Here is a 17495-nt window from a genome sequence, read left to right as displayed (position 1 = left end):
ACCTTGAAGCTACCAAACTAAAAATCAATAACAGTTTAAAAGTAAAAGAGGGGAGCACAATTCAGTGGACTGAATGGAAAGTCAGCCCAGACCTTGAGAGAACACCTAGATATGGCCTATGAATGTGCAACATCGAAATTGAACCTATGAAGGACACAGTCATATACATAACAACTGAAGAAATAAAAAAACAACTTTACAACACAAAATACAAAAAGGCACCCGGTCCAGATGGCCTAAAATCAGACGTTTAAAATGCTGGAGGACAGTAATGTATATATCAGTCAGCTTAAGAAATGATTAAACAAAATACTTAATGAAGAGGAGATATGCAATAGTTGGAAGACCTCAAGTACTATATTGATCCAAAAGATATCTAAACCCACTGTTGCTGATTTGCGACCAATTGCTTTGACAAACTCCTCATATAAAATTTTAATGGGGATACTCAGGCAAAAACTAGAGCAACATATGAGGAAAACAACTAGTACCAGTGAATTACAAGCAGGTTTTACAGAAAACAGAAGAATCACTGATAAAGTGTATAGCTACTGTGTTAATGAAAGCTACAAAATGAAAAAAGCACTAATAGTAACATCACTAGACTTCCAAAAGGCATTCAGTTCCACTGACAGATGGTCTTATAAGAGCACTAATGAACCACAGCATACATCCAAAAATCATAAATGTACTGTAATACCAATAATGTACTGTATACAGATGATAAAACAGACCTATATCTGAATGGGACAAAGTAAACCACCATTGGCATAGCAAATAGGATCAAACAAGGCTGTAATGCATCAACATTCTTATTCCTATTAATAACATATGAAGTAATAAATAGACTAGGAGCAGCAAATTTAGGAATTCAGAATGAATATATCAAAGTACCAATAATATATTATGCTAATGATGGACTAATGTTGTCTCATTGGAGGAAGCAGGGAAGAGCATAGATTTATTCAGGAGGTAGCAGAGAGTTATGGACTGAAGGTAAATAAAGAGAAAAGCAAAATACTGTATATGCAATAACAAGGAACAACCACCAAGTATTGAAAACATCTAAATATACAAATCCATCACCTTTTAGGAGTCAGTATCACAAACAAGAAAAACTGCTTTACAGAGTATAAAAGGCAAAGATTAAACAAAGCAAATGCGAGTATAAGTGGCTGGGGAATGGCTGGGAGAAGGAGGGAGGTGAGAAGACAGGAAGAAATCAGTAGGATAGAAGTTGTAGAAGCAATGAAGAAAGTTAAATCGGGGAAAGCCCCAGGAATTGATGGAGTGTGTGGTGAAATGCTGAAGCATGGGGGAGAGATAGTAATAGAATGGATGTGGAAGATGTGCAGATTGGCCTGGGAGGAAGGTAGAGTCCCGGAGGATTGGAAGTTAGGTATAATTATTCCCTTGTACAAAGGAAAAGGGGAAAAAGAAGTGTGTGGTAATCATAGGGGCATTTGTCTTCTTAGTATAATAGGAAAAGTGTATGGTAGGATACTTATTGACAGAGTTAGAGAAAGAACAGAGAAATTAGTTGGAGAAGAACAGGGAGGCTTTAGGAAGGGAAGAGGTTGTGTAGATCAGATATTCATTCTTAGATCTTTAGTGGAAAAGTTTCTAGAGAAGGGAAAGAAGTTGTATGCGGCTTTCATGGATTTGGAGAAAGCATATGACAGGGTGAATAGACAAGGATTGTGGAAAGTGTTAGGAATATATGGAGTAGATGAGAAGTTGTTGAATGCTGTGAAGAGTATGTACGGTGGTGCGAAGGCTGCAGTGCGTGTGGATGGTGAACTAAGTGAATTTTTCTCTTTGAAAGTTGGGTTAAAACAGGGATGTGTCATGTCTCCATGGTTGTTCAATCTGTACATGGATGGGGTAATAAAAGAGGTACAAGGTAGGGTAGTGGATGTTGGAGTGGCCCTGGTGAGAGAGGATAGTGTTTGGAAACTCCCTGCACTGTTGTTTGCAGATGATACTGTGTTGTTGAGTGAAGACGAAGGGGAGCTGCAAGGCTTGGTGGATGAGTTTGGGAGTGTGTGTAAGAAACGGAATCTAAAGGTGAATGTAGGGAATAGTAAAGTGATGGTCTTTGAGAGAAGTGAAGTCAGTGAATGTACAGCGAGGTTGGATGGTGAGGAATTGGGAAAATGTGAGTACGTTTAAGTACTTGGGTAGTGTGATGAGTAAGGATGGAGGTTTGGAGGGTGAAGTGCTTGAAAGGGTACAGCAGGGAAGAAAGGTTGCTGGTTCCTTGAAAGTAGTGATAAGAAACAGGGAAGTGAGCATGGAAGTGAAAAATTTACTACATGACAGTATTGTGATACCAACGCTAATGTATGGAAGTGAAGCTTGGACGTTGTTGCAAGGACACAAGTCAAGAGTGAGAGCAGTGGAAATGAGTTATTTAAGAGGAGCCTGTGGAGTCACATGGAGAGACAGGCTGACGAATGAGGATATAAAGGAGCGTTGTGGTGTGGATGTGGATGTGATAGGAAGCGTTATGAGGAACACACTGAGGTGGTTTGGCCATGTGGAGAGGATGGAGGGTGAAAGACTGACAAAGAGAGTGTATGTGAGTGAGGAGGGGGGAAGAGGGAAGGGGAGGCCAAGGATGAGATAGAGGGATGGGGTGGAGAGGTATATGAGAGAGGGGGGTGTGAGTTGGGAGCAGGGCAGTGAAATGGCAGGGGACAGGGCGACTTGGAGGCGATTTGTTTGTGGCCACCCCAAACGGGATTGAGGCGTCTGGCAATGGATGGATGGATGGAAATCAGTTAGCAAATATGATGTTCAGTGATGTTGCAAGGTGTTGCAACGGGCTTATGATAAAAAGTTATTGGAAAGAACTAGCACTGGCAACAGTACTGTATGCAGCAGAGGTAGTAGACTTTACAGAAGAGGAAATAACAGAATATTGAAAACTCAGAATATAGGGCAATATTTCAGGTTCCCACATACACAGCAAATTGTGCCTTAAGAGGAGAGATTGGAGCCACCTCAAGTGGAGCTAGAGACAGGAAAATTAAAATACTTTTTACAAAGCACTTAATAAAAGAGGACAAAAATGAACTTGTTAGGAAAATGTTTATAAAAGAATTTGAAAATGAAGAAACAGAATGGATAAAAACACTAAAAAGATATACTAATGAACTAAATATAAATATAACTGACATTAATAGAATGACCAAAGAGAATGTTGTGAACAGAATAAAGGAATGGGACACAGCAATGCGGAGAACAGATATACAAACAAAATCAACACCTAATATATATAAAAAGTACAAGAATAACATAAAAGAGGAAAGTTGGGTTGACAGCACGATAGGCACCAAAATACTTGTAAGAGCTAGAACAAACTCACTCGCTTTAAACTGGAGAAATAGATTTCAGAGAAAAAGAGAGAAATGTCCATGCAGCAAATTAGAAATAGAAACACTAGAACACATCCTACTGGACTGTACTGAATAGGCTACAATGACGTAAGATGAAATTTTCAGTTCATACATAATATTCAAAATAGATGCAAAGATGATAGAATAGCAAACATGCTAGCATTTGATATATCAAATTGTGGAGAAACTGAAATTAGCAAGGGCATCATCAGTAGAATCTGGGCAAAAAGAAACAATATAAGCCAAAAATTACATTAATAATTATAACAAATAAAAGTAAAAAAAAAAAATAGCCATTATCCGTGAAGTACAGAACGAGGACAGAAACAGAAAATAAAATAAAAGATGTATATAAAATGCTGTAGTTAAAATAATAATAATAATAATAATAATAATAATAATGAAAATATTTAAGAAAAATAAATAAACATGAGTAAGTGTGAGCATTATAAAGGCTTATCCCATCCCTTCTACTGGACTGGACTGGACAATAAATATTTCAATCAATCACGTGTAACTGGTTTCGGCGGGAGGATATTAGGGTATGGTGGGTGGTGGGGGTGGCATGCTAACCTCGTCTGGTGTAAGTATATTTCGTGATGACATGTAATAACCAAACTGAAACTTAACAAATTAATCACACTGTCCTGACTGAGATTTGAACTCAGTCCCTCGCGCTTCATAGGCACGCATGTTACCACTAAGCCAAAGGGAGGATCTCTGCTTTGCCTCTAAGCAACATGGGCTTTTATAGACCCCATTACATTACTCTTTTCTCCCCTTGGTGATTAATTTGGTAAGTTTTGAACACACGTGGTAGCACAGCATTGGAGGCCACCATCGGGGGCGTTGCGGACCACACCGGACAGCTCATTCCCGGGATGTAAGGCCTAAGACGCTGTCAACAACAGCATCATTGCCCTCTAAGCCTCGCGTTATATCTCACACCGCTGCCAACCAATGTAATGACTGAACTGAAACTTAACAAATTAATCACTGGTCTGGCCGGTATTCAATCCTGGGCCATCGCGCTTCATAGGCGCGCATGTTACCACTCAGTCAAAGAGAGGATCCTTACTTTGCCTCTTAAGCAGTGTGGGCTTTTATAGACCCCATTACAGACTGACTGATATGCTTAATGGATAAGTATGCAGTTTTGGATTATCAAGGTTATTATCATATTATTATTCTGACATAACCTTTGTATAAAATTATTTGGCCATAACTGTTGATACTTTGCTCTCATTCTCGAACAGGCAAGTTGAAATAAATATTGTATAATACATATCAAAGGAATAGCCATGGTCTCGGTCAGTATATACTGTACTGTCCTTCAAACTACACCAAGGAAAACTTCCAAACTTCAACTAGAGCAATAAAAATGGCATTTGATTCCCTTTCGGCACCAGTGGCAGACATAACTGTAACAGGAGACTTAAACTTCCCCATAATACTGTGGCCATCAAGAAAAATAACAGGAGGCACACATAATGACCAGGAGCAAGCAAATGATCTAATAAACCATGCAAACAAATACTTCCTCTCCCAAGTCATAGAGAAAGCCACAAGAAGTGAAAATACAGTACATTAGATCTGGTATTTACAAATAACCATCAACTAATGCGTGGCTACCAATAAGAAAAAAAAATATCTTCTCAGACCACAAGCTCATCAAAAAAGAACACACTGCAGAAAAGAAGGAAAATATCTAATTGAAGCAGAAATAAATCCTCAAGACCTCAGTGCCCTAAACTTCTTTCATGACAATATGGAATGGGATAAAGTCAACATAAACCTGCTGCAGCTAAATTGGGAGCTGGCCCTGGAAAACAGAGACGTTGATGGTATACTAGAGACATTCCCATCTACACTGCTTTAAGTATGCAAGAACTGGATACCACCAAAGAAAACACCTGAATCAGCTTGAAGCAAACCCATACCTCGGACTAGAAAAATACTCGTGAGAAGAAGGGCATCTCTATGTAAACAGCTCAGCATAGCAACTGGTATCCAAAGAAAAGCTAAACTAGAAGTAAAATCACAATTTGAGAGAAAACTAAGAGATTCATGATGATCAACGAATGAGGGAAGAAACCAAGGCTGTGACAAAAATCAAGAGTAATCCCAAGAATTTCGTCTCGTATACTGAAAGGTACTCCAGAACAAAATCTCAAATTGGGTGTCTGCTGTCGGAAGAAGGTGACCTGGTAATGGACCCACATGAAGTATGCCACATTCTTGCAAACTAGTATGATGTGGTCTACAGTAAACCAGACAACACAAAGCTCATCCATGACCCATAACTTTTCTTCAGGACTGACCCAGCTAGACAACAGCAACATACCCTGACTGACTTTAGCTTCAGTGAAGATGTTATCAAGGCAATTGGTGAATTAAAGTCAAGTTCAGCACCAGCTCTGGATAGAGTCCAAGCAGCATTAATAAAGAAATGTAAAGACACTATTGCACGACCCTCATACCTTCTCTGGCGCAGATCACTGGACGCTGGGAAAATACCCAAAGAACTGAAAAGAACCATTATAACACCAGTACAGAAAGGAGAGAAAGAGGTCTTTTCAATAACTATCATCCAGTGACCTTAACATCTCATGTAATCTAAATATTTGAAATGGTTGTAAGGAATCATGTTGTTGATTACCTAAAAGACCAAAAACTAATGAACAGAAACCAACATGGTTTTCATTAAGGGAGGTCATGTCTCTCTCAGCTGTTACAACATCATGATCACCTGCTAAACCAACTGGTGGCTGGCAGTAATGTGGATCCCATAGAAATTCTAAACTGCTCAATAGATGTCTGCAATGATGATGGACTGGTCATAAAAACCAATAGTGAGGTCAAATGCCTCGGAGTTTATCTCAGTGCAGATGGCAAATTTCAGTAACACATTCAGGAAACAATAAAGAAAGCAAACAGAGTAGTTGGGTGGATACTAACAACTTTCAGCACAAGAGAAGAGGAATGCCTTGTGACCCTATGGAAGGCTTTTCCCCAACCCATCCTAGACTACTGCAGCCAGCTCTTGTCATCCCATAAGGGTTATAGACATTCAAGTCCTAGAATGTGTCCAGCATCTCTTCACACGCCAGATCAGGGGAATGAAATCACAACTACTGGAGCAGGCTAAAATCCCTGGACATGTACTGTCAACAGAGAAGAAGAGAGAGATATATTGCAATCTGTGTCTGGAGAGACTAGTTCGAAATCCATCAGAATCAACAGGAATAGTTCTGCATACAAATGACCATGCTGGATGGCTGTGTACAAGAAGAACACTACCCAGCCAGGCACTACACAAAATTAAAACCCTCTTAGGATCCAGTTTCAACATAAATGGACCAAAAATCTTTAACAGTCTCCCCAAAGAACTGAGAGACTAAAAGGGTTGCTCAGCAGAGGACTTAGGAGAGCTCTGGACAGATTCCTGATAGAGATATTGTACCAGACGAACCTCCTGTCCCAGGTTACACCCAACTCTGCAGGGCAGCCTCAAACTTTAGCCTATCCCAGATCAGCTGAACGTCAAACAAAGGGACTCAGGGCTTGGGCGCAGTGGTGGACAACCACGACTGTGAGGCCTCAGCCTCTAGACTTCTTCAAGTAATTCAAGTAAGTACAGTAAGTAAGTAACATTTTGAATAACCCCTGTCATTCTGGCCAGGCAAGGGCCAGGGCTGTCCCATGTTATGATCTGATGCCCTCCTGCAGCATACAGCATCCTGCCACAGTAAAGTGTAGGGAAAAGTGCTGAGGTTTAGTTGTTGGATGGATGTCACAGTTGTGTCTCTCCTTTAATTATCAGGGGCACCATACTAGGTTTCATATATAGCCTATCCCTCTTTAACTAATGTAACACATGAAACTACCAGAGCTAAACCTGTCTAGCCTAATTTAACTAAACTTTTCTTAAGTGAAGGATGTGTCTATCTGAAACTGCAAAAATAATGTTTAATGTAGCATTTTGGTATTGTACCATTACCCCCCCCCCTGAGGGTAGGGGGGTTTTTCAAGAATACTCCCCCAGTATCCATGCTTGTCGTAAAAAGCGACTGAAAGGGTTGGGGGAGGGTTAGTGCCCCTCCCCGGAAAACAACTAACTAAAAAAACAAACAAGAAGCCTCGGACAAGGACTGACCAAATGATGACGACCCAGGACCGGACAAAGAACTTGGTAATGAGTACATGGAATGTAAGAGGAGCGAATGATGAGGTGAAAGAGAGAGAGATTGTCCAGGTGCTTGAGGGTGCGAAAGTGGATGTATGTGGAATAACTGAAACAAAATGGAGAGGAGAAAGTGTGAGAGAATGGGAGTATGGATGGGGTATATGTGCAGGAGTAGATGAGAATGAGAGGGCAAAGGAAGGAGTGTGTATAGTTGTGAGTAAAAGATGGAAGAAGAGCATAAGACAGTATGGATCAGTTGGGTCAAGGATTGTGTGGGTAAAGTTGAAAGTTGGAATACAAATGTGGGCGATTGTGTGTGTGTATGCGCCAACGCAAGATCGTGCTAGAAGAGTGAGAGAAGAGTTCTGGACAAATGTGGAAGTGTGCATGGAAAAGTTTGGAAGGAATGAGAGAGTGTTTTTGATTGGTGATATGAATGGTAAAGTTGGTAATGTGAAGGTGGATGGAATAGTTGGTGAGTGGGGTGTGCCTGCCGAGATAGATGAGAATGGGAGTGCGTTAGTGGACATTTGTGCTGGGAGGGGGTTGGTGATAGCCAATACCCTCTTCAGGCATAAAATGATCCACAGGTATACATGGCGAGTGATGAGAAGGGTGGGTGGTGAACTGAATGAAAGGAAGGCAATGATTGATTATGTGTGTGTGGATGAAAGGATGTGAAGATGTGTAAAGGATGCAAGAGTGTATAGAGGTTGGGGGAGTGGACTTTCTGACCACTACTTGGTGGTGGCCAGAATTAGGATGCAAGTGAGATGGAGGAATAGAAGAAGGGAAAGACGAGAGGAAGGAGTAGTTGCAAGGAGAGTGGAAAGGTTACAAGAGGATGAGAAAAAGGCAGCGTATAAGAGAGAAGTGGAGGAACGATTGGGCAAATATGAATTGGAGCAGATGGGAGACGTGGAAGGTGTGTGTAAGATATTTACAGAAGAAATATGTGCAGCATGTGATGTGGTGTGTGGAAGGAAGAGAAGGCGGAGGGGGGTGTAAGGAACAGCGTGGTGGACTGAAGAGGTGAAACAGGCTGTGGCACAAAAGAAGAAAGCATACAATGAATGGGTGAGAAATAGGGGCGTGGAAGAAGTTGAGAGGCGGAAGAGAGAGTTATATGTGGAAAGGAAGAGAGAGGTGAAAAGATTAGTAAGAGAGAGTAAGAAGAGAGTGGATGAGGAATTTGGAAGGAATTTGAGTGTAAAGTGGAGGGACTGGAAGAAAATGTTCTGGAGAGAAGTGAAAAGAGTAAGACAGGGTGGAAGTGAAGTTAGCAGGGGAGTGAAAGATAAAAATAGTAGATTACTAGTGGAGAAGGGAGAAAAAGTGAGCAGATGGAGAGAACACTTTAAGGAATTGTTGAACGTAGAGGATGGAAGTAATGCGGGTATAAGTGGCTGGGGAATGGCTGGGAGAAGGAGGGAGGTGAGAAGACAGGAAGAAATCAGTAGGATAGAAGTTGTGGAAGCAATGAAGAAAGTTAAATCGGGGAAAGCCCCAGGAATTGATGGAGTGTGTGGTGAAATGCTGAAGGATGGGGGAGAGATAGTAGTAGAATGGATGTGGAAGATGTGCAGATTGGCCTGGGAGGAAGGTAGAGTCCCGGAGGATTGGAAGTCAGGTATAATTATTCCCTTGTACTAAGGAAAAGGGGAAAAAGAAGTGTGTGGTAATCATAGGGGCATTTGTCTTCTTAGTATAATAGGAAAAGTGTATGGTAGGATACTTATAGACAGAGTTAGAGAAAGAACAGAGAAATTAGTTGGAGAAGAACAGGGAGGCTTTAGGAAGGGAAGAGGTTGTGTAGATCAGATATTCATTCTTAGATCTTTAGTGGAAAAGTTTCTAGAGAAGGGAAAGAAGTTGTATGCGACTTTCATGGATTTGGAGAAAGCATATGACAGGGTGGATAGACAAGGATTGTGGAAAGTGTTAAGAATATATGGAGTAGATGGGAAGTTGTTGAATGCTGTGAAGAGTATGTACGATGGTGCGAAGGCTGCAGTGCGTGTGGATGGTGAACTAAGTGAATTTTTCTCTTTGAAAGTTGGGTTGAAACAGGGATGTGTCATGTCTCCATGGTTGTTCAATCTGTACATGGATGGGGTAATAAAAGAGGTACAAGGTAGGGTAGTGGATGTTGGAGTGGCCCTGGTGAGAGAGGATAGTGTTTGGAAACTCCCTGTACTGTTGTTTGCAGATGATACTGTGTTGTTGAGTGAAGACGAAGGGGAGCTGCAAGGCTTGGTGGATGAGTTTGAGAGTGTGTGTAAGAAACGGAACCTAAAGGTGAATGTAGGGAAGAGTAAAGTGATGGTCTTTGAGAGAGGTGAAGTTAGTGAATGTACAGCGAGGTTAGATGGTGAGGAATTGGAAAATGTGAGTACGTTTAAGTATTTGGGTAGTGTGATGAGTAAGGATGGAGGTTTGGAGGGTGAAGTGCTTGAAAGGGTACAGCAGGGAAGAAAGGTTGCTGGTTCCTTGAAAGCAGTGATAAGAAACAGGGAAGTGAGCATGGAAGTGAAAAAGTTACTACATGACAGTATTGTGATACCATCTCTAACGTACGGAAGTGAAGCTTGGACATTGTTGGAAGGACACAAGTCAAGAGTGAGAGCAGTGGAAATGAGTTATTTAAGAGGAGCCTGTGGAGTCATGTGGAGAGACAGGCTGACGAATGAGGATATAAAGGAGCGTTGTGGTGTGGATGTGGATGTGATAGGAAGCGTTATGAGGAACACACTGAGGTGGTTTGGCCATGTGGAGAGGATGCAGGGTGAAAGACGGACGAAGAGAGTGTATGTGAGTGAGGTGGAGGGGGGAAGAGGGAGGGGGAGGCTGAGGATGAGATGGAGGGATGGGGTGGAGAGGAATATGAGAGAGGGGGGTGTGAGTTGGGAGCAGGGCAGTGAAATGGCGGGGGACAGGGCGACTTGGAGGCGATTTGTTTGTGGCCACCCCAAACGGGATTGAGGTGTCTGGCAATAGATAGATAGATAGATAGCTGTGTTTTCTGCTAGATTCACAGCACCCTTGTTGAAACGATGGCTTTTGACAGGATAAATCCATACGAAATAATTGGAAAGTATTCAGACATGCAAAGCCTCCCTACATCACAAAGTAACCACATTGAGATTGGTTGTAACGATTTTCTTGCTTGAACATGTGTAGATTCATTAGAGAAGAATTTGAAGAGGCTTTTCGGCCTGTAACTGTAGCTCTGTATTTTTGCTGTGTGGTCGTGGATTATATCTCTGTGCATCCTGTGCTCATCAAGGCATTTTTCAAAAGTTAACGTATCTGGTGCCATAACAATGTGCTCAGGCAAGTTGTTCCATAAATCAACCATTCTAAATGTGGCAATATGTCTCCATAAGTTCATGGAGGCTCTTTCCTTGTATCTTTTATACTGATGTCCCATATTATGTGAATTCTCTTAATTCAAATATTGTAAATCCTCACTACAATGGACTAATTGGGGCCCAAGCCATTCCAAAAATGCGAAATTCTGATAAAAGTGACATCCAGACTTCCCCTTACCAATCCAGGCTTTTTCTAATAAATCAGACATTAGTCCAGATCGCACCAACGGTTTTTAAACTGTTTTCACTACCAATGCAGTACTGTATTGTATTATACCTTCACTGCAATAATCAAATGGTATAATATATATAATAATACTGTACTGTACACTGATAAACATGTCTTTTATTTACCTTATTATGGTGAACATAGCTGAAATGGTCAGGCAGTCCAGATTATTTCTGGCTTTATCGCACTTTTTCCGACATACTATACCCGTATACGAATTTAGTCTGGTAGCTCATCACTTCCGAAGAAAGCAAATTCCGGTCTACTGAAGTCTGTCATATCGAGATTTTACTGTAGATCCATGCCACATCTGAACTGTACAGTATACTGTATACAGGTCAGTATCTTGAAGCATTCAGTCATATCTCCTCTGATATGTCTAGATACTAATGTAGGTAGTTTCAGTCTTTCTGTATATGACAAATGTTTCAAACCTTTTACTAACTTAGTGGCTCTCCATTGTACTTTTTCAGTGGTTTCAGTAGCCTTTCTAAAGTGCAGACACCACACTTGATTTGGAAATTTTAAGTGAGGCCTTACCAAAGTGATAAACAGTGTTTTAAACATGTCCTTATCGAAATTCTTAAATTCTCCAAATTAACCCAACTGTCATATTTGCTTTACTAATTTTTTTGGGTGCGACTAAATACCGAATCATCGGTCATTTACCAAATCGGCACGTATGATTGGAAAATATTATAAATTTTATCACTGTATAGGTTCATACACACCTAATTATCAGAAATCTGATCAGACTTTTGTGTTTATCTTAAAAAAAAAAAATTCAGGGTTCAGAGGAAAAACTTGCTAAAGTTAGCCGAAGTGTTTTGTGTTTGGCTCAATAACTCACCTTGACAGACTTCTACTTTGTATAAATATTGCCTCAATATGCAAATACATTTACTTTCAATGTAAATCAGTAGCTATTTATGCAAAACGGAAGTCTGTCAAGGCATGTTGGTGATCTAAATGGGAAATATCAGCAAGCTTTAGCACATTTTTGCTCTGAATCCTAATTTTTTATTCACTGTTATATTAAGCGGAGTTTTTTTACAGGATTTCAGGTAATTAGGTGGGTATGAGCCTATATGTTGAAAAAGATAATATTTTCCTATTAAATTGCCAGTTCGGTAAATGACCGCTGATTTGGTACTTTATCACACCAAATTCTGTCTGCTATGTGGTTTTCAAAACTCAGCTTTTTACGGCATCAATAATCACTCCCAAGTCCTTCTCACTATCAGTTTTGTTCATATAACCGTTCTCTTGGAACATCTTATATCCCATCTCTCCAAATTCCTTGTTCATAACACTTCCTCTATTGTATTTGAAAAGGAAAGTGTGTTGAATTTGTATATTTTGGGGAGAATTTAATGTTCATTCATGTTTGTGCGTGTGGATAGTGAACAGAGTGCATTTTTCCATCAGAATGTTGAATTGAAACAGGGATGTGTCATATCTTCATGGTTGTTCAGTCTGTATATGGATGGGGTTATAAAGAGAGATACAAGGTAGGGCAGTGGATGTTGGAGCAGCCCTAATGAGAGAGGGCAGTTTTTGGACCTTCCTGTACTGTTGTTTGCAGATGATACTGTATTGATAAGTGAAGACGAAGGGAAACTGCAAGGCTTGGTGAATGAGTTTGGGAGAGTGTGTAAGGAATGGAATCTACTGTATAGGTGAATCTAGGGAGGAGTAAAGTTATGGTCTTTGAGAGAAATGAAGTCACTGAATGTGCAGTGAGTCTGGATGATGAAGAAATGGAAAATGTGAGTGCATTTAAGTACTTGGGTACTTTGGTGAGTAAGGATGGAAGTTTGGAGGATGAAATGCTTGAAAGGGTTCAACAAGGAAGAAAGGTTGCTGGTTCTTTGAAAGCAGTGATAAGATATAGGGAAGTGAGTATGGAAATAAAAAAGTCACTGCATGATAGTATTTTGATACCAACTCTAACGTATAGAAGTGAAGCTTTGACCTTGTTGGAAGGACTCAAGTCAAGAGTGAGAGCAGTGGAAATGAGTTATTTGAGAGGAGCATGTGGAGTTACATGGAGAGACAGACTGACAGATGAGAAAGCGAGAGCGTAGTGGTGTGGATGTGGATGTGATTGAAAGCATTAGGAAAAATACATTGAGGTGGTTTGGCTATGTGGAGAGGATGAAAAGCAAGAGAGGAACGAGGAGAGTGTATGTGAGTGAGGTGGAAAGGGGGGAGAGGGAGGGGGAGGCTGAGAAGGAAATGGAGGGATGGAGTAAAGAGGTATATGAGAGGGAGGTGTGAGCTGGGGGATGGGCAGTGAAATGGTAGGAAGCAGGGCGACATGGAGGGGATTGTTTGTGGATACCACTTAAAGGATTAAGGCATCTGTCAATAGAGAGAGAGATGTTTGTGTGTGTGGCATGACATTGTAAGTAAAATTTTTCTGAGCAAAAATCAATACCATATGTAGGATTATGTACTAGGTTATATGAGGAAACTTTCTTGTAACAGTCTTCAGCATTTGTGCTAAGGAACTTTCTTAGACTCTAGCTTGTATTTTGAGTGAATATGTGTGTAGTATTTGTTGTTTTCTACAGCTGGTCAAGTTTGTGATCACGAAACCATGTCGTTGTCACACGGAGGTCGACTGTTGTCAGTGAGAACGCCCCTGATCCAGTCACTCAGAAACAGAACACCTGATATCAGAAGAAAAGATATTCCTCACTGGAAGAGAGCTGTTGTGCTAGAGCTGACAAAACCAGTCTACAAAGATCCTAATGAGGGCAAGCATCCATCTGAATTTTGTAAAAAGCAGATAAAAAATCTCAGCAAAGCAGTAAAGGAGGTATGGTAATTATTGATTGTGGACAGTTGTTATGTCATGACCCTTTACATCAACACTAGTATTGTTATTGTGTATTTTTAAATGTATCGCATATACTGTATTAAATTTATGAAAAACATAAAAACAAGGTACAAATGCAATGGATGAACTGCAGGAAATGACAGGAGGAAGTAGTCCATACAAGGAGGGTAGAAAGGTTGCGTGAGGATGGAAAAAAGGCAGAATATAAAAGAGAAGTGGAGGAGCGATTGGGTAAATATGATTTGCAGCAGATGGGAGAGGTGGAAGATGTGTGCATGATATTCACAGAAGAAATCTGCAGCATGTGAGGTGGTGTGTGGGGTGAAGAGGAGACAAAAGGAGGTGCAAGGAACAGCATGGTAGAATGAAGAGGTGAAACAAACTGTGGTGCAAATGAAGAGAGCATATAGTAAGTGGATGGTAAGCAGAAGCATGGAGGAAGTTGAGGACAGAAGAGAGAGCTACAGTACATGTAGAGAGGAAGAGAGAGATGAAAAGATTAGTGAGAGAGAATAAGAAGAGAGTGGATTAGGAATTTGAAAGGAATTTGAGTATAAAGCGGAGAGAATGTAAGAAAATGTTCTGGAAGGAGATAAATAGAGTTAGACAGGGTGATAAAGAAGTTAGCAGGGGAGTGAAAGATAAAAATGGTAGATTGCTAGTGGAGAAGGGAGAAAAAGTAAGCAGATGGAGAGAATGCTTTAACTCGTTAATTGCGCATGGCGGTTTTTTAGAGGTGTCCGTGGTGCGTAGACATAAGGATAAAAATGAAATTTCCCAAAGGCCAAATTTTGTCTCAGGAATTGAGAGAACACATGCCAAAGTATATAGTAACAAAATATTAGCTCAACATTTACCTTGGTAAAGCCATGGATGAACATCGAAGTGTCTGATTCCCAATTGGAATGTGTATGGTTTTCATTTTCCTCTTCGATTTTGGTTTCGGTTTTGGTTTTGAAGGCTCAGACATGCTTGCATGGGTCGGCCTTGGTCACCATGGCGCTATATTCGAAATTCACCTGTGCAGCCAGGGCTGTATTGAGCAGTCGGACTCGGAACAGCCCAGGCTGTATAGAGCAGTTAACGGGTTAATGAATTGTTAAACATAGAGAATGAAAGTAATGCAAGTATAAGTCGCTGGGGACTGGCTGGGAGAAGGAGGGAGGTGAGAAAGGAGGAAGAGATCAGTAGGATGGAAGTAGTGGAAGCAATGAAGAAAGTCAAAATGAGGAAAGCCCCAGGAATTGATGGGGGAAAGTAATGCAAGTATAAGTGGGTGGGAGAAGGAGGGAGGTGAGCAGGGAGGAAGATATCAGTAGGTTGGAAGTACTGGAAGCAGTGAAGAAAGTCAAAATGGGGAAAGCCCCAGGAATTGATGGAGTGTATGGTGAAATGCTGAAGCATGGGGGAGAGATAGTAGCAAAATGGATATGGAAGATGTGCAGATTGGCCTGGGAGGAAGGTAGAGTGCTGGAGGATTGGAAGTCAGGTATAAATATTCCTTTGTACAAAGGAAAAGGGGGAAAAGATGTGTGTGGTAATCATAGGGGCATTTGTGTGCTTGGTGTAATAGGAAAAGTATATGGTAGGATACTTATTGACAGGGTGAGGGACATAACTGGGGAGTTTTGAAGAAGAACAGGGAGGTTTTAAGAAGGGAAGGTGTTGTGTAGATCAGATATTCATCCTTAGGTCTTTAGTGGAAAAGTTTCTAGAGAAGGAAAAGAAGTTGTATGCAGCCTTCATAGATTTAGAGAAAGCATATGACATAGTGGATAGACAAAGAATGTGGAAAATATTAAAAATATAAGGAGTAAATGGGAAGCTGTTGAATGCTGTGATGAGTATGTATGAAGGTGCTAAGGCTGCTGTGAATATGGATGCTGAACTGAGTGAATTTTTCTATTTGAGGGTTAGATTGAAACAAGGATGTGTCATGTCTCTATGGGTGTTCAGTCTGTACATAGATGGGATTATAAAAGAGATGCATGGTAGGGCAGTGGATATTGGAGCAGCCCTAATGAGAAGGGCAGTGTTTGGAAACTTCCTGTACTGTTGCTTGCAGATGATACTTTACTGGTAAGTGAAGACGATGGGGAACTGCAAGGGTTGGTGAATGAGTTTGGGAGTTTAAGAAATGGAATCTAAAGGTGAAACTAGGGATGAATAAAGATATGATCTTCAAGAGAAGTGAAGTTAATGAATGTACAGTAAGGCTGGATGATGAGGAAATGGAAATTGTGAATGCATTTAAGTACAGTATAGCTGTACTTGGGTAGTGTGACGTTCAAGGATAGAAGTTTGGAGGATGAAGTGCTTGAAAGAGTACAACAGGTGTACGGGTTGAAAATAAATGCCAGTAATATTCTATGTCTCAAACTGTAATATCCCATGCTCTTATACATTTTTACTGGTTCTTTGAAAGCCATGATAAGAAATAGGGAAGTGAGTATGGAAGTAAAAAAGTCACTGCATGATATTACTGTGATACCAACTCTGACATATGGAAATAAAGCTTGGACCTTGTTGGAAGGACACAAGTCAAGAGTGAGAGCAGTGGAAAAAAATGATTTGAGAGGAACATGTGGAATTACATGGAGAGACAGACTGACAGATGAGGAAGGAGTGTTTTGGTGTGGATTTTGATGTGATTTGGAGCAATACATTGTGGTGGTTTGACCATGTGGAGAAGATGGAGGGTGAGAGACGAATGAGGAGATTGTATGTGAGTGAGGTGGAGGGGGGAAGTGGAGAGGTATATGAGAATGGGGGATGTGGGCTGGGGGAAGGGCAGTGAAATGGCGGGGGACAGGGCAACATACAGGCAATTTGTTTGTGGCCACCCCGTATGGGATTAAGGCATCTGGCAGTAGGTACCGTATATGCCGGAGTATGAGTTGACCCCTAAAATTCTGAATTGATGGAATGTGTGGTGAAATGCTGAAGCATGGGGGAGAGATAGTAGTAGAATGGATGTGGAAGATGTGCAGATTGGCCTGGGAAGAAGGTAGAGTCCCGGAGGATTGGAAGTCAGGTATAATTATTCCCTTGTACAAAGGAAAAGGGGAAAAAGAAGTGTGTGGTAATCACAGGGGCATTTGTCTTCTTAGTATAATAGGAAAAGTGTATGGTAGGATACTTATTGACAGAGTTAGAGAAAGAACAGAGAAATTAGTTGGAGAAGAACAGGGAGGCTTTAGGAAGGGAAGAGGTTGTGTAGATCAAATATTCATTCTTAGATCTTTAGTGGAAAAGTTTCTAGAGAAGGGAAAGAAGTTGTATGTGGCTTTCATGGATTTGGAGAAAGCATATGACAGGGTGGATAGACAAGGATTGTGGAAAGTGTTAAGAATATATGTAGTAGATGGGAAGTTGTTGAATGCTGTGAAGAGTACGTACGATGATGCGAAGGCTGCAGTGCGTGTGGATGGTGAACTAAGTGAATTTTTCTCTTTGAAAGTTG

At 40.8% G+C, this 17495-nt stretch overlaps 1 protein-coding gene across 2 annotated transcripts in view; it reads left to right on the top strand.

The window, feature by feature from the left end:
* The window catches only part of mRpL10 (mitochondrial ribosomal protein L10), a 41901-nt gene that overhangs the window by 15356 nt on the left and 9050 nt on the right, over positions 1-17495 (top strand). Inside the window, exons 1-2 of one of the 2 annotated variants that reach the window (XM_080281003.1) lie at positions 6892-7031; positions 13764-14011. In XM_080281003.1, coding sequence (XP_080137129.1) covers positions 13790-14011 — 222 coding nt within the window. In that variant the 5' untranslated portion in view covers positions 6892-7031; positions 13764-13789. Of the gene's footprint in view, positions 1-6891; positions 7032-13763; positions 14012-17495 lie in introns of those variants that run through there. The other variant, XM_080281002.1, reaches the window with a different exon arrangement.

The sequence above is a fragment of the Coenobita brevimanus genome, chromosome 87 (assembly GCF_032717465.1).
Source record: "Coenobita brevimanus isolate Jiangsu-jjx chromosome 87, ASM3271746v2, whole genome shotgun sequence".
Lineage (NCBI taxonomy): Eukaryota > Metazoa > Arthropoda > Malacostraca > Decapoda > Coenobitidae > Coenobita > Coenobita brevimanus.
Note: the sequence above shows the minus strand (reverse complement) of the source record. Positions and strands in the feature narration are given on the sequence as shown.